The sequence below is a fragment of the Tyto alba genome, unplaced genomic scaffold (assembly GCF_018691265.1).
Source record: "Tyto alba isolate M040663 unplaced genomic scaffold, T.alba_DEE_v4.0 Super-Scaffold_39, whole genome shotgun sequence".
NCBI classification, from domain to species: Eukaryota; Metazoa; Chordata; class Aves; order Strigiformes; family Tytonidae; genus Tyto; species Tyto alba.
The window spans coordinates 9,511,476-9,536,505 of NW_024881314.1; the positions used below are offsets into that span (position 1 = coordinate 9,511,476).

General features: G+C 51.6%; 1 protein-coding gene across 4 annotated transcripts in view; it reads right to left on the minus strand.

Moving 5' to 3' along the window:
• SEPTIN9 (septin 9) overlaps window positions 1-25,030 on the minus strand; it is a 144,238-nt gene that overhangs the window by 87,034 nt on the left and 32,174 nt on the right. The window contains exon 1 of one of the 4 annotated variants that reach the window (XM_042802480.1): window positions 17,611-18,388. The exons of 2 other annotated variants lie outside the window; for them this stretch is intronic. In XM_042802480.1, coding sequence (XP_042658414.1) covers window positions 17,611-17,632 — 22 coding nt within the window. In that variant the 5' untranslated portion in view covers window positions 17,633-18,388. Of the gene's footprint in view, window positions 1-17,180; window positions 17,290-17,610; window positions 18,389-25,030 lie in introns of those variants that run through there. One more of the 4 variants, XM_042802478.1, reaches the window with a different exon arrangement.

Consider the following 25,030-nt stretch of genomic DNA (forward strand, 5'->3'; position numbering starts at 1 on the left):
AAGGGGAACAGAGCAAATTCCCCTTCTAATGAGATGTGGCCGTTGCCATCTCACCAAGCCACACCACAGTGAGAATTTCATATGGTGCTTGTTTGCCATTATTGCTTCTGCCATCTCCAGACTCCAGGCACGCTGTCTCCCCTCGCCACCCCACCTTGCGCACTCTGGTGAGCTCAGCCTCACAGTGCTGACTTTTTGTTAATACTTCATCGTAATTTGCAGCACTAGTGCCTATAACCACCACACCAGGTCAGGGAGGGTCGGACTAAATGTTCCACCAACAGAATTAAACTGCCACTTGTTTAAAATAAGTTAAAATAAGGTAGAAACAAAATGTGAAATGTTTTTCCTTATAAAGGAATGACAGGAGCAAAGTGCTGCGTGCATTAAGCATCAGCCTTTCTCGTTCAGCAGGGACTGGCAGTGTCTATAAACTCAAGGGATATTGTTATTCCCAGACAAGTAATCACAGCCATGTTTATGTTAACACAAGGGAATAAACTGACAGACCTGAGCGTGATCTTTACATACCTTCCCTCTCTCTCCTGCCTCCAGAAAAATCCCCCTGCACCACAGTACCCCCAATTTGGTTGGTTTAATGACCAAATGACATTCCTGAGAGTCGAATAAAACTGCCCTGCTGCCCCAATCCAGTGCCCGGGGCCCAGGGGAGCTCTCCTCTGCAGAAACACATGCCATGACATATCAACAACACCCTTCTGCAAGAAGGACCCTTAATCACCCTGCAGACACACGCCGTGGCCACCAGCTCTGGCCCTCCAGCCGCAGGTCTGCACATCTCCTGCCAGGGGCATCTCATCTGCAGCTCCACCTCCACTTCTGCAGGTGGTTTCCAAACAAGTCTTCTCCGTGATGCTTGCTTGCAACTTGGGAGAGCGCTGCCTGCCAGCTGGAGGACAGACAGCTATTTCATATGCTGTAGAGAAGCGCTAATGGCCCAGAGCAGTGCTGGGTGCTCGCTCAGAGCCAAGGATGGTGACCCGATGCAGAAGAAGAGCTGGGCTGTCCCTCTCCTCACCATCCCCTGCACAGCCCAGATACCCAGTGAGGTTTGCAAGCATGGTGGCAGAGGCATGCTCTTGTGCGTGTCTGGGGAGCCAGGCATGGCAGAAGTAGCTAGAGGCTGATTTGCACATACACAGTCAATTACTTGGAGAAAGAGGTGCCCACTTGGTCGCTTGCCAGTCTGCAGACAGATTTAAGACACACGGGAATTGAACCTCCGGTCCAGATATCACTGTGGCCAAACAGGCCACCTCCTTTACTGGCCTCTGGGAGAGCCCCTGGCAGCACAATAAAAGGAGTATTTAGTAAAGCTACAGACTCGCTTGAAAAAACATGAGGACGATGAGCCATTTTGCAGCCAAGCTTCATATAAACACATTGATAATGATGTTAGCATCAGAGCTGGAGATGAATAGGGCTGCACGGCAACAGCAAGCCTCTCTGTCTGCCTTAAGAAAGCCCCTTTCTTGCAATGCACATGTTTAATCCATGATCTGCATCTGCTGCCAGCCACATTCATACCAAAATCTGCTCACCTCATCTATCTTCTATATATCCATGGATTTAGGTGAGCCAGGAGTGCAGGCAGAATTGAAGGGCTCGCTCACAAATTCCACTCTGTTCTGTGCTGTCCTGCTCTTTGGTGAAACCTCCATCCTGTCTTCATTAAACACCTTCTTCAGTTTAACACACAGATGGGGGCCAGGGCTATCGCACACCTACAGTGCCCTCACGCCAGACGTTGCTAAAAGCTTCAGTGTTTCACAGCTTTGATGAGGCCCCTCTGAAACAAACTCCTGGACACAAAGCCCCATCTCCGCTCCCTATCCAGGGGCCACATGTGCACCCCACTGTCTCTCAAGGCAGAGAGGCTGAGGAACATCCTAACACTGAAAGCCAATGTCACCTCTTGCTCACAGAGACCCTCCTGCACCACGTCCCCTCTGCACCCCTCGGAGAGGGGCTGTCCCAGCTCTGTCCTGTGGGCAAAGAACAGCCTCACCAGCCACGCCAAGCTGCTCATTAGCTGAGAAACGAACACACCAGCAACAGCATCAGATTGTCCTCAGGCTGCTGAGGAGTTTGGGACACTCGGATCCACTTTTAGTCACGTCAGTGCTGTCCCAGAATAAAGCCTGCATGCTCATCTCTAACAGATCTGTCTTGATTTGGCTGTTGCTTTGATTTGCAACGCTCAGCAGCTTTGCTGATTGCTTGAGAAAATGCAGGTTTGTGTAGCTCCTTGTCTCTGAACTCAGTCAACCGTGCATTGCCTACAGTCCCTTCACAACTGCACAAGAACACAGACACCAAGCACTCGTCCTGGCAGAGAAGAAGACAATGTCAGCAGAAGTCAAACTCCTGTAAGGGCACTTGTGAAAACACTTTGCTGTGTTCAAAGAAACAACCCTTCCTCCTCAGTTATTACCACCACCCTACATCATTTACACATGCTGACCGGATACAACGTGCCATGATTTTCATGGTCATTCCTGTGTAATAATAAATGTTTTATTAAAACTATGGAGCAAGCACTCCACACCATAATGAATATTCATGCTGCCTTCCACAGCAATGAACTGGGATCCCAGCACAGTACAAGCTCTGCAAAGCCTTCCCTACCCTCTTGCAAGGCACAAAAGCGTGGGAGTTGAACAAGGATCAGTATTATCCACTAAACCACAGGATGAGCTTTGCAGGAACTGGTAGGCTGGATTGCTTCCAGCTGCTAAAGGAGGCAAATAGTCCAGCCCAGTTCTTTCATGCCAGATATGTTGAGCATCTGTGGACTTGCGAACGTGAAGACAACCCATCCCCGTTCTGAGAACCAGGCGGTCTCCCTCTGCACACTCCTAGCGATGTGTGTTACTCAGAGGCAGAGTGGTACTATCGAACAATTCTCTTTATTTTCCTGAATTAGGCATTAAAAAAGCATTTTGAACACAGTGCTTTCCTTCTATTGTCTAGCAAACTTCTAGCTGATAAAGAGAAGAGCTGGAAAAACTCTAGGAAGGATGACAAAGGAATAAAGTGAAATAAAACCTTCATCTTATAAGGAAACAGCCACAGCCTCTCCACACCAAGGCACAGCCAGAGTTTGCCCGGGAAAGTCTGACTGGAGTTTACATGCCACAGCAGAGGATAGTTAGTGGGGGATGAACTGGGCATCCTCCAGGGAGAAACAGCCCAAGCCAGACACAGTTCTGGATGTCCCACACTGTCTGGGGCTTCCTGAAAAGTTTCCCATCCCAAAGATGAGGACCTCATTGCATCCCATTACCACTCCTGAATTTTACATGATGATAACTCTATCTTTCAGCCACATCCAAAGAGAGACTGGATGTCTACCTTTCTTCTATCGCAAGGGCTTTCCCAGCCCACACCAGTCACCAGAGGATGAATTTCCAGCCCCAGCAGTTAGACTTGTTAGGCATTTACAGGCTGTACTCTGTCTGCACTTCCCTTAGGTGCTTCTTCTGAGGGAGCTGTGCACCTCTCCTGGAGCTGCAGCACTGGAAGGTCCCACAGGAGCAGCCACAGCATCAACCATTGAGTGTCCCAGAGCTCAGTTCTGAGGACAACAACATCTCCCAGCCTGGCAATGAAAGAGCCCCACTACGTGTTATCTGTGCTTTTGCTTCCTTTCCCCTCTGACCTTCACACCCAGAGCTGGGAGCTCCTTGCAGCCAAGCCTGCTTGGAGCAAGCACTTTCTCAGCTTGAGAGCCAAGAAAAGCCCCCATGGATTACAGTCTGTTGCTACATTTGCTGTCAAAAAAGCACACTGTCAGAAATCACTAGAAGGGCAGAGGCCTGTTATTTATGACACAGATTTATGGCAATTTTCCTTCCCCAGGGCCCTTGGAAATCTCAAAGTGCTCTGGGTCCACGGCAAGCCCATGAAACACAGCACCTCAAAGCCCGCGTCCTGCTTCTCCACTTTCATGCTCCACCCAGCCCGCCGAAGCTCTCAGAGGTGTGGCATCCCCCTTTGCCTGCCAGCATGGAGATAAACCTCAACTCCTACGCCTTCCTAGAGAGAAAAAGCTGATTGTGGTGCAGTGGATGTGCAGGTCCAGCTCCTGCAGCATCCTGAACCGATGGAAAATCGCGTCTGCAGGAGGGGATTAGGAAGGCACAGGGAGGTGAAAGACTTCAGGTGAAGCCACACAAGCAAGTCAAAACTCCTGAGGATGTCCTTTGTTGTGCAGGTACCCCAACCCTGTGGGCTTGAGCCTCTTGCTGTGTCTGAACCAGCTCCCAGCAACTTCTTCAGCAGCGGCAGGCGCTGGGCTGACCCGAAGCCCAGCACGCACCCCGCAGCGGGATCCCGATGGCTTTGCTCTGCCCGAGGTGGCTCCCATCCCTCCCCGACGTCACAGGGCTGCCGAAGCTTCTGGTGCAGCTCTGCATCTTGCAAGGGACTGTCAGCAATTTGCAGATCACATGTCCTGGCCCCATCTATAAAACAGGGATGTTTATATAACCCCAGGAAAACGCCGAGCGCAGCAGGATTGCGAGGGAATATGCTTTCAGCTGCTGGAGATGGTGGAGCTCTGACAGCCCACGTCAGTTGAGAATCTGCCCTTAACTCTTAATACTAAAAGGGCAACTTCCTATTTAATGGAAAACAGCAAAGTCCTTGCAACGTAAGATACTTTTGTTCACAGCAGATACAGCTGATGAGCAAGGCATTAAATCCAAATGGCCACTTCCAGCGTTTCCTGAGACCAGCTCCTCGCAGAGCAAATTCTGCATCTGTGCTGGAAAACATCAGGTTTGTTGGTGGGTTTTTTTGGTTTGGTTTTGTTTTGTTTTGTTTTGTTTTTTTTCTAAAAAGGAGTTTCTTTTCCAAGCCAGGAGAAGGACTGAAAACCAGCTTGGCTTTATTGTTTAAATCCACACAATATGAATGAGAAGGCTATGAAGGGGTTATTTTTTATGATGAATCTGACATAACTGCTTTAAAAAAACCTCATTTGTGAGCAGCAGTCTGCCTCAGAAAGCAGCTTTACAGATACTGGAAGCCCTTGACATAAATCCATTTTCCTAAAGACAAGAAAAATACTTAAACCATCCAAATGACGATGAAGAGGCAAGTCAGGGACCTGAGAGCCAAGATCTAAAGCAATCAGAGGGAAACAAGTGACAGTCACTGGGAGCTGAGGACCTCAGCCAGGCAGAGGTGGGAACAGCAGAGGTACATGAGCTTCTAATGGAGGTGATGCCTCCAAGCCTCATGCACCATCTTAGTCATCCTCACACATATTACCACTGTCTATACATCCCACAGACACTGCTGACCTACATAGTTTAATGCAATTCCTATTTACTGTTTAAGCAGAGAAGAAAGCATGAGAGACAGTTCAATTAACTCAAACAGCTTCTCCCAGACGGCCAGAGGCAATCAGGGAACAGTCCTGCTGCTGCCGGTTCTTCCCAGCCACACAGGACCGTGCACCGGTTCCTGAAGGGATACAGGTATTGTAGTTGGGCAAAGCAGCAACATGAATTTCAACTCAAAACACAACATGAACTTCTGCTAAAGTTCAGACAACTTCTGCCCCCTAAAGCTATCTTTGGTTTTACACTGCCGTGCCCTCCAGACTTTAAGCCAGCAGCAGTGTAATTTCATGGTAAAAGCTTACACTTCGGATACATTTGTATGTCAACAGCTAGCACTTTTTATTTCATGGGAAAATCTGTCAGCAGAATGTCCTGAGCGCAACCAAGGTGCCTTTGAACAGTACGTCCGACAGAACCGGATTTCCCATGATTTATGTTGTGCAATGCTCACTGCTGCCAGGGCACAGAGGGGCTCCCACCAGAAACAGGGCGCTGGCGGCCACCGAGACAACACGCAGCCTTGTGCAAGAGAGAGTTTATCAAACAAAAGGAGTAAGTGATTCGATTTTGATGGCTACTTAGTGCTGTATGATGAACCCTTTCAATGCAAAAAAAATGGGAGCCATGCTGTCTGCCTGTTGTTTAGATTCACAGAGGGATCTACATCACTCTGTGGGTAACCAGCTGCAAAACAAACTTCTTCTTGCTATGCACAGGGTCTGGCAGATGCACAAAGCTGGGGCGAGCAGGCAAGCTTGAGCTTCACCAGAGATGGAGCAGGATCCGGATCTCTGCTGGCCTGCAAGAGGAAACGCCATACAGAGCGAGAGGAGGGGGAGGAAGGCAACAAGCCAAGAAAGGGAGAGCTCAGACTGAGTCCCCACCCCTGCTGCTGCAAACCCTCCCAATACCCCTCCTCCTGCCTCTCAGGTCCTTTTCTCCAAATTACTCCATCTTTTCTTCCCCCAGCTCACCAGCACTCCCATCCACACGGTTACCTCACAGTCCTTCAGCCCCTACGACTAAACCACCTCTGCATCACCCGCTGTTGCACATCCCCTCCTTCTGCCCTGCCGTCCCCTGTGCCCCCGCCTGGCACCTTCTCACCTCTGTACAGGGCAAGATGAAGTTTCCTCCCCAGCTGCAGACAAAGGACCCTCTCTCTGAGTAGCCTCGAGATGGAGGGGGGGGCTGTGTAGCAACAACAGAAGCGCACGGAAGACACCAGAAGTGCCCCTTAACCAATTTGGGTATCAACTATGAGATAAAAGGCCAATTTTAGCACCGCAGCTTCTGTACAGCCCTGGGTGCATGTGTGCATCTGCGCCAAGTGAAGAGAAATGCCGTGATGTACCTCCTGCCGTATCAATTTGGAGCAAGGCTGGGAGCAGGCACCCAAAACCCCGTACCTCAGCCAACGCCGAGGGCATTACTCAAGATCCAGCAGCATCCTCTGTGTTCTCACAGCACAAACAGCAAATAGCCCGAGTACAGAGACCAGCACCACAAGTAACACCAGTCTGATGGAAAAAAACAATGAGCAAAGGGGACAGAGCCCTGAAGCACAACCTGCACTTAAATAGGCCACTCCAGTGGGTGTCCCAAGGGGTGAAGAGGTATGAGAAGAAGACCCAGGAACAGCCTTTCTGGATGGAAATGCTGCCCACGGTGCTTAGCTCTTGCTGCACAGGGGAGCGGGGAGGGGAGGGTTTCCTGGTTCATGGCCAATACTGCTGTTCCTCTTATGGAGGATATGCCTTCCCCAGGGCGTGTTTCAACCGAGAGCATGAAACACACAACTTCCACAGTTCACTTTCCCTCTCCACCCACTGGGAATTCTTAACATTTTCTGCGAAAAAAAACACCCCAAAATACAACCAACCAACTGCTCACCGACCATGGCAGCTTCCACCAGGGCCCCCTTTCCCTCAGAGCAGCTGTCAATACAGACATCAACCAGCCCTTTTCAGGCAGCTGAAGCTGAGTTTGATCAGTTCTCTACTTGAATGGAGTGAAGAATGCAAGAGAGGAAAGAAATGGTAAATATTTTAGGTGCCGAAGACCACCCCACCCCTTCCTGGCCCAACAGTTCATCTGCTCTCCAGGTTGCCTGCTTTGCCTCTATTCTGATAAATGAGTGAACACTTACTTGAACACGAGCCCTCCTGGTGAGTGTTTCTGGAGCGGCAGCTCCAGTCTTGTTGCTCCAAGTCCCACTGACCTCATGGAGCCAAGAGAAGCCACAGGGGAGATGGAAAGCAATAAAGCAAAACTGCTAAATGCTTCAGGGTTGGGCTGGGGGAATCGGGGGGACAAACCGGGGGAAATGGCAGGCCTATACCAGGAGACAATCTCCAGTGGAAGAGGGGGCAATGTTTAGAGATTTCAGCTGAAGGTCACAGCAGGGAAAGATAAGTGGGGTTACCTGCCCTTCCATCTCCCTGGTGAACAGAAGAGCTCAGACGGCTCTTACTGATGAATGAAGCAGAGAACAGACACGTAAACTGGTGTTTGGTGATGCTCTAGATGTGAACATAGTACCAGCAGGTGATTTTGCACTGCTCAGCAGCTGAATCCCTCTGGACAAAGCTCTGCCACGCATGTGCTAACTGAGGGACGGACGCCACGGCCCAGGAATAAATCACATATTTTTGCTCTTTGGCCCATGCTCCCCAACAGAAATGGATCCGGTGAAAATTATTTGTTTCTCCAGCCTGATGTTCAGCTACTCACAGCCCCACATCTCAGATTAGCACCAGCCACTGCCTCCACCCCTCAGGGAGCCTCATCCCAGCACTCTACAGGGGTGCCAGCACCTCAAAGAGGTCAAATTCCCAGCTTTATCATGACAAATCCCTCGCAGCTGTCTAGCAGGGGATTCTGAAGCGCCTATGAAAAGCGGAAAGTATCTACCTCATTTTCCATATAGGAAGTTAGAGCACACGTGTTAAAAGATTTACGCAAGGATACAAAGCAATTTAGTGGAAGAACAGGAAAAAAACTCCAACAGCCCAGCTTCTAATTGCCACGAGATCATCCCCTCCTGGTGCAGCTTAAATCCCCACTCACTGGTAAATAAAAGCTGTGCCAAAAAGCAGATCTGTTCAGGATAGGGGCACCCAGATGCTTTTAGAAAGGTAGTGAGAACTATCTACACATTTTTGACGAATAAAATCCCTCCATATACACACATATCTGAATTTACTATCCTCTGCTGCAAACCTTAGCAGTATTTGACTTTTTAATAGCAAATCACAGCCACAGTCCTGCAGGGTTGGAGGTGCAATCCAGGCCAGCAGGCACAGGGAGCTCCCGGGGGACCCGCAACTGCCGGGGCTGGGCTGAGGGATGCGACCACGGCAGAGGTTTTGGAGTTGGGGGACCCCGGGAGCCCCACAGCACCCCCTGCACCCCCTGCCCCAGGAGAGCCCCCCCCAGCCCGCAGCAGCCTTCGGTGTGCAGGAGCACGGTGCTCAGCCCAGCATGGCCACTCCCTGAGGCTGCGCATCCCTGCCCTCCCCCAGGGACTGGGGGGGCCACCAGCTGCAGGTCAGCCCTGGAGGGCCCACGAGCATCTCATTCCCAGCCCTGATGTACCTCTGGGGATGATGAAGATGAGTCACTGAGAGTGAAAGACTCAAAGTGATATAGGACTGAACCCTTTGGGGATGATGATATCCACCCCTAGCCCACTGGAAACCAGGGACCAAGAGTGCTGGGGTACAGCTAATGATAACCTCACTTGAAATGCAAGAAGACCCCCTCTGGGATCTTGCAAAGTCAATCCAGGGACCTCAGTCCCAGCAGTATGTGCTTCTTGGAGGCATTCAGGTGCTTAGTGAAGCCAACCAAGATGCTTCTTATGCAGGGATCCCCTCCACATACGTGCTAAAAAAGCAGCAAGTTTACAGGGTATAGGTTCACAAAGGCCAGCTAAAGCAGTTAAAAAAGCCTCTTGTCTCTTCTTTACAGGTGGTGTAGTCAAGGAAAGAGGTCTCTGGACTGGGAAGTGGGAGATCTGGTGCTGATCACTTGTGCAGCCCCAGGCAATTCACTCCGTCTCTGTACAAACCATCAGGACCTTGTCTCTAGGTACACTCACAGGAGTCATCACTCAAAAACCCTGACCAGAGCTGGGGTCCCTACAGCGCTGTCACAGCAACATGAGTAACAGAGCAGTCCGCATAAAACACCCCTAGGCAAAAGAAAGCACCAGGTCAAGGACAAACCTCCCAAATCAGGACTCCCAGCCATCCAGGCAGCAGGGTACCAGCAGTACGATTCTCTGCATTTCCAGCACTGCTTAGATGAGATGATCTTGAAAGCTCGTTGCTTATAGACTGGGTAGAGCCAGGGACCTGCTGGTACAACTGCTCATGGACTGATCAGCACCAGGTGCTTCTGTGGAAGGTGCAGAGATACAGACCCTCACACAGGACCCTGATCTCAAATAGGGACCTGCCCAAAAAGTCCAAGTGAACATCTCGGAGACAGCGAAACAGAGGGAGCCCACAACTTGCTGTAGCTCACACAAGGCAGTGGCACAGGGACAAAATCTCAGACCCAGGCACCACTGTGCAGCTCTGCCCAACGTGCCTGCTCTCACCAGTCTGATGGCAACATAGAAATGGGCCCTGGGCTCAAAGCCTGGCTCCAAGTCCTGATCGAGGCTTCACAACCTCCAGTTTCACACCACAACTCCCCAGGAGCTGCCTTCCAGCTCCCTAGGTGTCCCTCAAAGCAAGCATCCCTGCCAAGCATTCAGGTTTTCAACTCTTTCCATTTATCCCCCGAAACCACCCAGATGGACTCAAACACACACTGCCCTTGATAAAGGCTCTGGCTTCATCAGGGATGCTCAGCCACCGTGAGCCCCTCCATCCCGTGTACGCTGGGCAGGCTTGGTGCTCCCTGTCACTGCAAGGGATCAGGCGCTCAGAAAACACCCAGCACCCACCAAGCACATACCCCCAGCCCCAAACCCCTCCATGTCAGCCTCCCTCCTCATCAGCAAGGTCTTGCCTGTGTCCCCAAAGCCCCTGCTCCAGCATCATGACCAAGAACTTGAAGCATGTAGCCCTGGAAAGAAAAAGTATCTGAAACTAATGAAAAAAAAAGCATGTCCTGCACTCACAGGGAAGGAAAGGAGAGCGGGTTACATGCAGGCAAGCAAGTGGGCTGCCAGCAAGGGGGTGCCACAGGCGTGTACAGATGCTGCACCAGTTTGGGAAGCCACAGAGAGAGAGGCCAGCATGGGGGGAAATCAGGGAGAGAGTAATTTCTGAATATATGGACCAATGCCTTTATTAGCAGCCACACCAGAGAGTGCTCATTCTGTGCTTTGACCCCACTTCTCCAAACCCAATGGGATTTTGACGAATCAACATTTCAGATATTAAAAGCATTACAATACAAGTATTTCTCTGCTCCAGTGCACCAGAGATCAAACTTTGTTGTCTTGATGACACAGTTTAATTTTCCAGATCAGACAGCCAGGAGTGAAATGCACACAAACCTTTATTTCCACAGCCTCAAGCTACAACCTTCCTGCCAGTTCGTGGTCAAAGCTGCAACCTGGAGATATTGCAGAGTTAATGGCAGGCTCCCCCACAAATTCTGCATCCAAGCAACCATGCTTACCACTTTCCAAATTGGTTTCACCAGAAACCAGAATTTGCTTGAAGAACAACTGCTTTAGTTTATAAGGTATCTAGTAATGATGTAATCACAAAATTAATACCTGCTTATGTAGCATCAACTTCACATGGACAAGGAAAAAAAAAATAAAATAAAAAAAAAATCTTCATTTTGTTACAAGACAGACATTTTTTACAGTGAGAACAATCAATCACCAGAACAACCTCTCCAGGGACACAGTAGAGTCCCCATCACTGGAACTTTTCAAGATGTGATTGGACATAGTACTAGATCACCTCTTCTAGGCTCCCTTTCCCACGGAAGGCTGGGCCAGGTGATCTTCTGAGGTCCCTTCCAACCTGAGCTGTTCTGTGATTCTGTGAAAAAAATGCACTTACAGGTTTACTGTGTGATTATTGCTTGTAAAACTAATGCATTTTATTCACTTGTAAAATCATACCCATTCTCCCCAAACCACAAAACAGAGCTGTTTATAAGTCTCTAACAACACTCTTGGCATCAGCATCCCATCACTCTTCTGAATGTGACACTGAAGGGCTGTTTCACTTCACCTGCCACTCAAACAGCAGCTCCATCCCACAGCAGGGGCTCACGGTCCTCCTGTGCGGGGGATGCGGTACCCCAGTGCTAGCACAGGACAAACAAATACAACAGCAGCAGCCTGAAGTTCTAGAGGAGAGGCAGGGGATGTGCTGTATCCCACTCAGAGATGACCAAGGGCAAATTAATTTTCAGTGTTGGTGCTTAGGAAGGAAGCTGCCCTTGCAAATAGAAGCTGTTGGGAAGAAGCAGTGGGCATAGCCCAAGAAACTCAGTGTAAAGGGGTCATTGTACACAGACATTGGTAAAGCATGTATGTAAAGGATGCTGTCTCCCTCAGCTGTTCAGAGTAGTCATCAAGCACTAGTAGTTTGAGAGGAACAGCTTCAGATCCCACGCACACACCCATTTTAAGGACTTACAACTCCCTTTGCTGCAGTGTCAGAACAGCTTCAAGTTTCCAGCTGCACTTCTGAGCTTCCCCAGGCAGGCAGGCGCTGCTGCGATCCCCCCTTCGCCTATGCAGAGCTTCTGCAGAGACTCAAACACCAGATCCTTACCTAAAATCAAAGAGTAATGGGAGCACAAACGCCTTTTCCGAAGGAAGTACAGAAAATCTGAGGCAAGGCAAGAAATTTCACCTAAATCTTCTCCAGTATATGACTGCTCCTAAAATGGGACTCGCTGCCCATTGGGACCCTCCCTGCTGCCCGCAGGGTCTGGCCACAGAGCCCTGAGCTCGACTACAGCACTCACAGCACGGGGCATCACTGCTCTCTAAAAGATTATTCTGTCCATTAGTTACAGCTGCAAGTACCGCATGGAGAAGCCAACAGGACATAGATATTGTGCTTCTGAGATCATTAAGGCAACAGAAGACGTGTGTTGACCCAGACATACTTCCCTAACTACGTACTTGCTCCTACTCAGCATTATGGTATGCTGGACCTTGGAAGCGCCCTGACTTGCATGAGAAATGTCCTCCCTCACCCCAGCAGCATGGGAATCTCTCTGCTGGGAGGCTCCGAGTCATCCAGCAAAGCACAAAGCAGGAGGGCAGGCAGCAAAGATGCTCCTGCCCTGGGGTTAGCCAGGTTCAACAGAGCACTGTCAAGAAGCCGTTACCTGGTGCTGTCAGGCAAGAGAGGAGTTGTGCCCCACAATGGGTTTGTATTTAATGGGGATAAGGAGAAATTCCAGCAGATTTAAGAGCAGACATCAGGAAATGGATAATGCTTCATACCTTGACATGCCTCAGACAACTGCGGGAATGCATCCGCTGGCCAGGCAGGAGCCGGCAGCCAAGAGCGGGCTGGGAGCAGCACGGAGCACACTGGAAGCACAAACCTCTGCAGAGGCAACTCTGCAGCCTCGTGGAACCCAACCCCCTCCCTGACAGAGGGCCTGCGTGGACCTACTATTAAATGAGCCAAAACCCGCAGTCACAACAGGTTACTACAGAACAACTAGGATGAAGGTAAATGCTTGAACAAGGAATTTGGGTGAGGAAAGCTGCAGGTAGTTTTTGCAGTTCATAGCACACAAGCCCACTGCCTCAGGGGATAGGGCATCGTACACTGCAGCAAGCCACAGGGGTCAGCACCAGGGAGGGACGTGAGCAGTGGGACACTGACAGCAGAAGGGACGGCTAAGGACAGACAAATAGCCATCAGCAAAGACAGGAAGGTGTCTCTGGGTGCCAGGGCCGGGTGAATGCGGTGGAATCTGACAGGAGGTAGAACCACCCAGACTGTAAATGCCCAATCTGGTGTCCCATGTGTGTGATGTGCTGCAAGCCAGATGAAAAAGAAAAATGTCTGGTAAAAGAAGGTGTGTAGCTGTGAGAAGACCACTAAAAACAAACATGTCAGGCTTTTATCTGCCATTTCCTAGAAACAACAGGGACACCAAGAAACCTGAGAGAGAAAAGATAGCCGGAGTGATCAGAAGCAACTCCAACCCCTCTGCCCTGCTACATGGATTTTAAAGATTAACTTCTATAAAAAAAAAATATGAAGAAACAAGCAAAGCACATTGCCTCCCAACAACCCTCCACACCTCCAGCATTCACATACAAGGTCACTACTTTCTTTTCCTGCTCCTCAGTCCAGGCACATGGTGCTTCCCAGGTGGCTCTCAGGACCACTGAAGATGCTCCATTTTGCTGCATTTAGTCTGAGCACAGCCCCTGCAAGCCACATGCTGCAAACAGGGCCTGACTCCTTGCTGCTCAGATCATTTAGGTGCATAGTATGATGTATAAAACCATGTTAAACTCTGTACAAATACACACACACAAACATATCCATAGTGGATATATAACTGAAAGATTAAGAATGATCACCAGTGGGTTAATAAACAACTCATCGTCCTTTCTGGAGTTCAGCAGGCTGTGTGCACCTACAGTATTCCCAGCTGCCTGCTGCTGGGCCCTGCCTAACACACGCCACTCATCCCAGTCAGGTGTTACAAACACCTATTCATCATCATTTGTTAATTCAAAATGAGATTTCACAGTGCAATTTCAAAGGTGACATTAATAATTTACCTGGGAGATCTGACCCAATCCCAGTTGCACCCATCCTGTCACTCCATCATTGCAGCAACCAAAACCCCACTGCTTGGGGTGCTGCAGGCCTTTCCTTTTCTTTTAAGGAGAGGTAAGAGGCTCCACAGCATTAACAATTAAGGCTTTATAGAAAGATCTGGGCTAGTCAAAGCAGACAGCTGCTAGGGAAGGACAGGAGAGCCATCTCCAGGCCACTGCCACCAAAGCAATCTGGCAAGGCAGAGAGAAGGGGCAGATGTGAAGAACACAGCAGCCCCAGAGCACAGCTCCTCAGCCCCAAAACCATTGGAGAAGGATGCCTGGAAACAAATTAATGTAGAACTAAGGCTTTTCATGCGGTATTAGGTTGCAGAAATGTGTGAAAGATGGTTTAACCAGATTAGAAGGGACCAGGAGGTTATATGAGACCGTGCTTCTTACATCAGCACCCGCAGGCACCACCTGAGACCGGTACCTTGTGCAGAGACCAAGAGAGACCCTCGCTGCCAGCGAACCAGGCACAGACCTCCAGCACCACCTCGCACCCTCGGTGCCTCCCCCTGAAGCACGAGGTGCCTGTCATCCTCAGAGGCAGGCCCCTGGATCGGGGACACCGCTCTGCGCAAGGAAGCCTGAGCTCTCCCTGGGCAGAGGACACCCCGTGGGACATGTCGAGCTCCAGCAGCTGTGGGAAAGCAGCCCTCAAAGAAGCCAGACCCAATTCCCACCCGCCCTGGGGTGCCCTCGCCCCATCCGGCAGCCCCACACTCAGCTCAGGAGTCAGCTCTTCCCACCCACAGCAGAGTATTAATTAAAAGCATGTTTAGGGCCAGAACAGCGACTGGGACATGGCCCCCAGTGCGGCACAGATCTGCTTTCATCTGAGTCATCTTTCGGTTAGTCACCGAAGCCAGAGCCCCGGCTGTCCTGCTGCCTGCACGGGGGGAGCCTGGGGCAGGCTGAGCTCTGCCCCCCACTCCTCTCCTCCCCGGCACGGCCGTGCCAGCGCCCACGGCCCCGCCAGACCCTCGGAGCACATCGGCCGGCACAGCCCACTCGTGTGCCACAGCGGCGGGACCAGGGTGAGCCGTGCAGCTCACCCTGCGAACCCTTGCTGCACCACAGACCTGGGAGCCAACAGCGCGACTTGCTCATATCATTTTTGTGCCCAGAATCTTCTTGAGCACAGTTTTTCTCTGTCCCCACGCAGGGGTTTAACATTCCCTCCGACACTGCCCCAGCTGAGCAGCTTTCCCTGCCTACACTGACCCCTCCAAGCAGGGACCTGCGAAGAAGACCATCTATTCCCACTCCCTATATTTCATGCCGGAGCCACGTATCAGAAACACTACTGAGATGGCCTGCAGGGCTCTGGGGTCCCACGCAGCACACAACCCACTCGTGATTGAGCAAGTGCAGAGCAGCTGCATTCACCACCCCACACCAAACCCCCAGGCACAACCGCCTTAGGTGAAGGCACACACCACGCTTACTTAAGCCTGGCCCAGGCCACCAAGCACAGCCACGTGCCCTGCCTGATGCCCCTGCCCCCCTGCCTGCAGCTCAGCCCCATCTGAACCCCCCTCAGAAAAGCCAGTTCCAGCAGAGGTCAGTGAAACGCGTACGTACTTGGATGTCAGCACTTTCCAAACGTGCTCCCAAGGGTTAGCAAGAGCTCTTGCATTTTTGCACAGGGGTCTTCGTGCCCACGGGGTCCCTGGGTGCTGCGCGCTCTGGGAGCGGGTGACAGCCAGCCCAGGCACGAGGGCTCTGTGCTCCTTGCAGCCGCTGAACAAGATGCGCAGCTCGAGGCTGAGAGAAACCCACCTCGGACGCTTTTCTGGAACGGACCGCGTCATTAGGGAGTCCCCTTTCTCACCAGCAACCCTTTGCAAAGCCCCCACTGCCTCTGCGCAGAGGGAGGGACCCAGCACTGCACCGAGGATGGAACAGGAGGTGTGGAAGGCCAAACCACAGCGGGACCAAGCTGTCCCTGCCTAGCAGAGGCCTGCACACGGCAGCAGAGGCTCTCCAGCCCAAAGCCCTGTGCCGCTGAAACACCCACCAGGCTCTGAGTTACGAGCAGCTCTCAGGAATGCTTTGAAGTGGCTCGAACCGGAGGAGAAAGCACGAGCAAGAGAGATGGAGACAGGGACAAGAAGGTTCCATCTATGCTTTTCCAGAGGCAGTGGGGGAGCAGAGGGTGCTCCTGCAGGTAAGTCCTCGTCCAGGGGCACGGGGTGCTCTCAGCACATCCCCGGATGGGGCCCAGTGGGTCTGGTGTGGGCCAGCCATGGGAGCAGCTTTCTCTGGCCACAGTTTCACTCCACCCTGGCTTCGGCGTTTCCTCTCATCCCTGTGGTTTCCCTCCCAGCACCGATGCCCAGCAGCCGGCTGGGAACGCCCAGGAGAAGAGGCCTCGTGCCTCCCCGGGGCCGCCGCGCCGGTGGAGGGCAAGCTGTGCCATGCCACGGGGGGCAGGAGACCCACCGCTGGGCTGCAGCACATCATCGGGTGGGCCAGCTTTGGCACAGACATCCCCTCCCTCGCTTTCCCTTTTTGATCCCGGCCGTCCTGCTCATGCATGCAGAGAGCGAGCCTCGTGGGTGACGCCACACCGCCTGCCCCTCTCTCCCAGCTGCTGGAAGCAAACAGTTCCCGTGGCGGCCATCCCAGCAGCAGCTCGGCGCAACGCCGCTCCCCAACAGCTCGACATACCCGGGAGCAGTTTTTGGAACCGCTTGGACGTGCACCATTAGGTGGGATTCACAGGGAAGCTGGGGAATTAAATGGAGTTATTCATTCCTGCACTTACTCCCCCCCCCCCCCCCCATCCTCCCCCCCCACCAAACACCCCCACGCGTGGCCAGCAAGGTGAAGCACACGCCGGGTGGCCGGCCACCAGTTCCAGCGTTGTGCAGGGAATGGCCGTGGGACACGCAGGCAGCTCCTGCCCGGCCAGGCAGGCAGGATGGGAGGGCAAAAGCTGGGGGAAGATACTTTGGCAAGCAGAGAAAGCTCAACCACAACACACACACACACACAAACACTCAGGAGCCAACCTTCAGAGCAGAAACGTGTCTCCATGCCAAGAGCTCGGCTATTTTCCTCCCTCTTCCCGGCTCGCAGCTCTGAGCTAACAGGCTCAGCATTCATCCCCCCGCGCCGTGCGGCACATGGGAGCAGAGGGGGGGGAGAGAGAGACTCAAATGAAATCCAGACCTAGAAAGCAGTTTCTTTTTTTCCCCTCGCTTCCCCCTTCGTCCCCCTCCCCCGCTTCTGCTGGAACCACCTTCTGTCTAGAGGGCTCAGGAGGATGGGGAAAAAAAAAAAATGCAAAAAGGAAGCATTGCAAAAAAAAAAAAAAAAAAATAGAGGAATGGGCTGAAATCCACCCGGAGCATGGCAGTTTCTCTTCTTAAAATGCAGAAGCTGCTGGAAAGGTAGGAGGGCAGAGGCAGAATATAACATATTAAAAGATCAATAGCCTACCTGAAATCCGGTCCCTCTCCATTACTACAGGATATATTTAGCATCCGCGTGTCACGGCCGTCCCTTTTTTCGGTGGCGTCCCCTTCTTTCCCCCACTCTCCCTCCCTCCTTGCCTTGCCTCCTCCTCCTCCTCTTCCAAAAAAAGCTCTTTGTCTGGTCTAATTTCTTCAATCTGTTGCAATCATGAATGCATCCAAATTACCACATTTCCATGTGCTGATCATATGTTTGTGCTCCAAACTGAAGTAGCTTTGTCTCTTTGAAATGAAAAGGAAGAGTAAGAGAGGAAAAGAAAGGAGGAAGAAAAAAGAAAAAGGGGGTGCATGACCCAAAAAATCCCGTAACTCCCTGAAATACTCCACCAGGCGCAGGAAAACTGAAAATCCCAAGTCCTCTGTAAAACAGTCTTAAAGCTACAGCATGCGAGTGTCCAGGGGAACGCTCCAGCCTCCACAGCTCCCTCTTAATATCCACCAGGAGATGCTTAAGGAACTTGGCTCCTCGCAATAACAGAGCGAACGACTCATCCAGCTTCTCAAATCTCTCTTCCCTTCCCCAGTCTTATTTTCCTGCTATTTCCTCTATCCCCTCCTCCTTCCTTGTCTCCAGCATTTTAAAAGAGCGCAGATCCTGCGCGTTCCCCACCCTGCCAGGTCTGAAGTTTCGATTCATGCATAAACTATTCAGCTGATGAAGGCTGACTTCATTCCAAGCACAGCATCATGGGCTGCTGCTGCTACCAGGCAGGACCCGAGCGCCACACATGTTTACTCGCCCTGTGCAACCCGCCCGAGAGCTTCGCCGCCAGCCCTGGCACCGAGCCCCCGCTTTGCCCTCCTCCCCACTGCAAAGCGGCAGCAAGGGGAGGATTTCTACAGCCAGCCCGAAAGCGATAGCGAAAGTCTCTGCCCTGGGCAGAAGTTCTTGGTCTTCTCCTTAGTCCCACGGTGGAGCAGAGGTGGGATTTAAGAGCAGTTTTCCTTCCCCGCGATGCCCAGGCAGGGCAGGGGGGTGCAGAGGGAGCGGAGCAGCCCTGCAGAGCCCGTCGCCAGATGTTGCTCTCCCCGGCCGGGGTGGAGGGATGCGCGGCTGCAGCGAAGGGCTGGCCCGCTCGGAAACTTCCACTTGGCCGGCGGCCAGGGCAGGCAGCGGGGACGCCGTGTTAGCAGCTCCGCCGAGGCGGTGCCTGCGCTGCCCGCGGGCACAGCGCTGCCCCGGCCACCCCGCACGACCCTCCCGTGTCCTCCGCCGCCCAGTCCCACTGACAGCATGGAGCTGGAGTCGCCCAGCCGGACGCGAGGACACAGGCTCTGTCCCCAGAGCTGGCAAAGGAGCCAGTCGCGGCCCCGCAGCCCGGGGCTGGGACGGCAGATGCCAGCAGGGAAGGCCAAGTGTGCTGGCAGGAGCCTCGCGTGCTCGGCACCATACACATGACACTTTTAGCCCCCAGATGCTTACAGGTGACGTGGAAAATCACAAGGGGGATAGCTGTGACAGAGCCTGGCACCTTCCCCCCATAATACCAGCAGAAGGACAAATTGTTGGCCTGGATGAATAAACTTCCAAGGAAAGAGTCCAGGTGTTAGAGCCACTGCTGGGACCTTTGGGCAGCCTGGACCTCCACTGCATTGCTTTTCAATATTGCGTGTTTCCCCCATACCAGAGCTGATGGAGCATCACTGTCACCAAACCAGAGGGAGGAACACAGCTAACAGCAAGTGGTGGGGTCAGTCCAGCACCCCCAGGCAGCAGCAGCCGCTGCACAACAGACAGCAGAAAGCTGGTGGGAGGCAGCCCTGAACGGACCATTCCTTAGGGAAGTTTCTCTCTAATCCCCAGCAGATTATTCCCTGCGCAGGGATGTTGAGATTCCTTCCCAAATTCCTCTTCGTTCACTATTAAAGCTCTGCATGTTCCTGCTGCCAGTGCCAAAGGCATTAGAGAAGGGACAATAAGCAATGTTTTCCCATGAGCAATCTGAAACTATGTTTCCTGCCCAAGACCTCAAAGGTGCCAAACACAAAGCAAGGGCCCAAGAGAGCTGCACAGCCCCATGCAGCACAAAATCCACTCCACTGCCTCCACCAAGCAGCCTTTATTGCCAAGCTCCTTACACAGGAGAGGAAAGGAAAAGCTCAAGGGAAGCATGGAGAAAGGAAGAAGGTGAATGGAAAGGAAGAAGGGATGGGGGCAGCACACACATTTCAGCCTGTAGACTTTAACCCATCAAGACCCAAGTGATTAGGAAGGACAAAGCAAAGGCATCATTTTTCACAGATCTGATCACCATGAGGCACTCAAGAAAATGAGTTCAAATGATTATTAATGCAATTGAACTTTAAATTCATAAAACCTCCAGGTAGATGCTCTCATTCAAACTTCAAGTCCCCAAGAAAATTTTAATGGATTCACTTTAAAGGTCAGTCATGTGTCTCCTTTTGCAGCCGTGCTCACACAGCGCTCCTGCCACTGCCACAGGTAGAAGTGGCACCGGCGTGTCTGTGTTTGAGGGAGGGGGTGCTCAGCCACACCGTGCCCATGATGCCAGCATCGGGGTTTTCTCCCTTCAAAGGTGCAGTTCCAGGACTGGGGCCCCCCACTGTCCTTGGTTTTTGAGAAGCTCATGCTGTGCCTCTTTAAATGGGTATTTAGTCATCTACGCATTGTATAAGTCTATATAAAGATAATATGTATTGTATTTTCTAATACTACTCTCAAAAGAGTTGAGGGGGAAGCCAAGCACATCTAGGGTTTGGGAAGGGGACAGAGAAGACTCACCCCTGGCTGGGGCTGTCTTCTCAGAGTTCAAGGCCCCCCAGGGCTGTCTTTTGGCAAAGCCACGAGGAGAGGCAAGAGGCAGGAGCAACTTTTAGGAAACCACCACTCTCTGCCATAAAGACAAACTCAGTTTCCATTTGCAAACAAGAAGCTGAAACAAAGCAGGAGCCCTGCTCCGCCACCACCCCGTGCTTGCCGAGGCTGGCACAGGGGTGCACACGCTTTCCCTCGCCCCACCTCGCAGGTTTAAACATTACCACGGGTGGCAGCCAGCAGGAACCACTGCCAGGTGCAGAGAAAGCTAGGAAGGAAATCATAAGAAAGTAAACCAAACCCTGCTCCAGGCTCACTTTGAATTTTATCTCTCTCACACCTTTCCTAGGCTAGCCCAGCAACGCCCAAGCCCTTTGCTAAGCATAAACTGCTTGTTGTGCACAAACATGTATATAAGCAGGGAAGGTGCTGTGAAGACAGCACAAGCTCACCCCCAATCGTGGACATGCCACAGAGCTCAGGACATCAGTGGGCAGCCAGGAGGGGAGTTAGGACTATTGACACTGTCACTAGCAGCAGCCACCATGGTACAGACACCTGAAGATAGATATTCAGGTAGATCCTATTTGCAATTCCTTGTCTGCCTCTCTAGGTTTATGCTGTGATTAAGATCCTGCGGCATTTCATCCAACAGAGGAGTTATTTGCTTTTCTACCTAGCTCTCATTTGCAGTCCCAGTCACAGCCGACCACTTCCACCAGGCTTTTTGCAAACCAGCCAGGTATCACCCTGTAACCCCAGCCCTGCTGCTGAGTGAGCTAGAAAGGATGAACGCTGCAAGTCCGTGCAGGGATCAGAGGTTCAAGCTGCATTGACAAAGGTGCCGGGAAGCAGCGAAAGCAGCCAAAGACCTCCAGGGCTTGGAGAGGCAGGAAAAATGGGGATTCAACTGGTTCTTTCACAAGCTCAGCTACATGCAGCACTGGCAAGCTGAGAGGAGAGTACAGAGGAGAGAACAGTGCAGCAGAGCAGAGCATACCTAAATCAAATGATGTTCAATGAAGCATTTTCACATGAGGAAATACAGGTCCAAACTCAAACAGTGCAACCAAGTGTTACTCCATTATATTCCCTCTATGACACTTACCCCCAGGCTGGACCCAGCCAGCAGATGACAGTATCTGAGCCTCTGCTGACTGCTCCAAGAACCTTTCATTTACATTTATATGAGCTTTGAGGATGGGGTAGAAAGAAAGCGCTGGCTAACATTCTCATTTTCATTTGAAAGAAAAAACAAAACAACAACAAAACCAACAAACCAAGGAGATTCCCCTCTTTCCAAGGGAGGTACTTATCCTCTGACTGCAGCTGCCCTGCTCTTTGACAGATTGTTTCTTTGCCTCCCTACTCCTCCATCCCCCTTCTCCCAGCTGGGCAGATGTGGAACTGCCCTGCCCTGGTCCGCAGCTCCTAGCTGCTCCACATTTGCTGCCAAGCACTATTTTGAGCCTCTCCATTTATTTCTTATGAGAACCTGCATTTGTTCAACACAGGGGAACACAGATCCTCCCAAGCCAAAGATCATGCCCAGGACAGAGCACATCATCACCCAGAAGCATGTAAGACAGCTACAGCAGAGGATTGCATCTCCCCTCCTGCCCCAAGCCCACGCAGCCCCTTGAGATGATGCCTACACAAGTCTCCCTGGGTCCTGTCCCATCCCACCGAGGGATGTATCTTTAAGCAAAGCCCCTGTTAGAGCTCTCCTCCATTCTGGCTCTCCACTTCTCTGCCTGAAAGCCTCAAACCGCTGGAAATCCCTCACATATCCTCCCTGGGCTTTCTGCTCACTCTTTAACACTCATGCGCTGAAGTATTAATAGCAGCTGGCAGCACGGAGCAAAAGGCGAGGCAGGCGGACTGGACGCTCACCCTTCCAGGACAGCACAGGGAGTCTCAGATAAATATTAACTCTTCCACAATCCTCTGCTTGTTTTCCTTCCTGAACTTCTCCCTACCATCAGTCTTGCCCTCTCAACACTATCTTCTACAACTCACTCCTTGAGTCCCCAAAATGGGGGTGGGGGCGTTACTCCCTACCCGAAGGTCTGTGGTCATTGTTCACCAAGCACTTGCTGCGAAGGGGCAGGGCTCCCAATGGCACTGATGTATTTTCTCTTCTTCTGAACACTGGCCATTTGCTCTGCAGCCTCCTGCCTCCGGAGCAGGTCACTGCACCAGCTCCTACCTGGCAGAAGGAGCCATGGAGGAGCAAAGTCTTCACGAGAGTTACCACTTGGGTTTCACAAGCAGGCAGATTAAAGGAAGGAAGATTGAACCAAGCCCTGGAAACACCTTTGGGCTGCCCTTCTTTTTTTCTGGGTTTATTTAATAAGGCAAGACACACATTGCATTACAGATCGCTCCCCTCCACCATCCGTAGGAGAGCGTGCCCCAAGGAGCCCTGGGGCCACCCCAGCTGCAGCACAGCGAGCCCAGCTCCCTGCACATCACCAGCAGCAATTGGGTGAAAAAGCTGCACAATTTCTAGGCACTTTACACATGGGCAGGCCAGGCTTGAAGCAGCTCCTCTGGTGTGGAGGGGACACCTCACCTGAGGACGAACCGCCCGAGATATTGGTTTCACCTTCCATAGGTGAATCCCTAAACACAGGGATTTTCAAAATATTGCTCTCTACTGGGGCAGCCACAGGCAAGGGGCTCTCTCCGCATGGATTTCACCGTGTTACTGTACTGCAACGCAACAGAGATGCTGCCTTGGTGTGATGCAGCAAGAGGATACCACCTTTGGCTTACCTTGCATTAAGTTCCCATTGCTGAAGAAAGGCTGATCCACTGAAGGGAAGAAAATGCTCCAGAATTGGGCAGCAGACCCTATTTCCATTTAGCAGCAGAACCATCCTGGACACTTTTCTGAGCATTCTAACATGCTTTTGATCAGAAATTAAACTACAAAAAATAGAAACCAAGTCAATCAGGAATGCCTCTTGCTACTGGTGCTTTTCTTGGACCTCACTCATTGCTTCCATGGCTACCAAAATTTCGGCAGAGACACTTCACATTTCGCAGGTCAGCCCTGATCATCTACAGTGCTTTATCTGCTAACCCAGCTGCAGAGTTGCCTTACAAATATGTCATCTCTATGCAACAAAGGGCATGAAAGGCTGCGCTCTCATTTCTTTTGCAGTCCTAGACACAAGATAAATATAGCAAGGAGTAAATCGGTGTTCTCTGCCTAAGGTACAATTAGGGGTTTTGGTAAACACTAGCCACCGCCGGATGTGCCGGCCTCGGAGGCACAGAGGATGCCTGTGGTGGGCAGCTGGGGCTCGGGAATTTGCCTCTGCCCATGTGATGAGGGACACCAGACTTTGAGGGGAAGAGGGAAAGTTGAGCAGCCACGAGCTGGTCTGCCAACATGCCCAAGAGCAATTTGCAAACTGACGTTTCAGCACCAAAAAGATGAAGAAAACAAACACCACGGAGAGATGCATGTATTCAACCAAGAGAAATGTGACCACACACAGCTGCTTAGGTAACCAGCACTGCATGAGCTAGCACATAGGGGCCGGGTCAAGACACAGCAGCCCTCCCTCCTCCTTTGGTTCATTTTTCCCCTGTTCCTAAGGGGAAGGGTGCCAGACACCGAACCCCCACACACTTCCACAGCTACCCCACTCCTCTTGTGCCTGTTGACACCCTGGCTGGAAGCATGTCCTTTCACTCCCGGCCCCAGGAGGGTTCCTCCCTGCCAGCTCCATCAGCTCCTGCCCAGGCACCTCAGGTCAGGCACGTCCTGGCATGGCCATGCCCCACACAGGACACGGGCTGGCAGAGGTGATAAACATACTTCTCTTTCCCAGGGCACTGTGCTCTCCTCTGGAGGTCTGTGGTTTGTCTTTTTTTTTTTTTTTTTTTTTTTTTCCCCCTCCATCCTTTACAATGCGATGAGACAAATGAGATAAAACCACATGCCACTGCCATTCCCCTTCCCTGCCCTCCCACCTCCTCTCTGCTGCAGCTGATGTGTGAGTCTCATGAAAGGGCATTAGAAGCTTACTCCAGAGACACCTGGTCCCAAGGCAATAAATAACCTCAATCAAGGACTACTACTCCTGTCCTGGAGGAGTTACACTCTGCACTTCTATATCCCCTTTGCTCAGGAGAACCCTGTGGACCCTGTCAGCATTCATCAACAAACCTATATCACACTTCAGTGAGGAAGATGATTATCTTAAAACACAGTCAGCAGCTAAAGCCTCCAAACATTACAGAGCATTAAACCCCTGGTTATCCCTGAACTACTGATTTATATTTCATTGTTATTGGTTTCCTCACAACAGAGTCCATAGTGTCAGGTGCTGTTTGAAGAAAGCATCAAGAGATCTACCTACTTGCCTGTGATGTCCAGTAGCCTTTTGGAACTAAAAGACTACACATAAGACTAGAGATGAATCACGACTTTTGTAAAGGAACAGGATGACAAGCCAGTGCTCAGCGCACCCCCTCAATAGCAAGCAGGCCCAGGGCACCTATCACTACTCCTTAATTTTGTAGCTGTGCACACAAGAGCCTACGCTCCCTCATTCACTGTAAGCAATGCACAGCAATGCTTGAAGCACGTGGG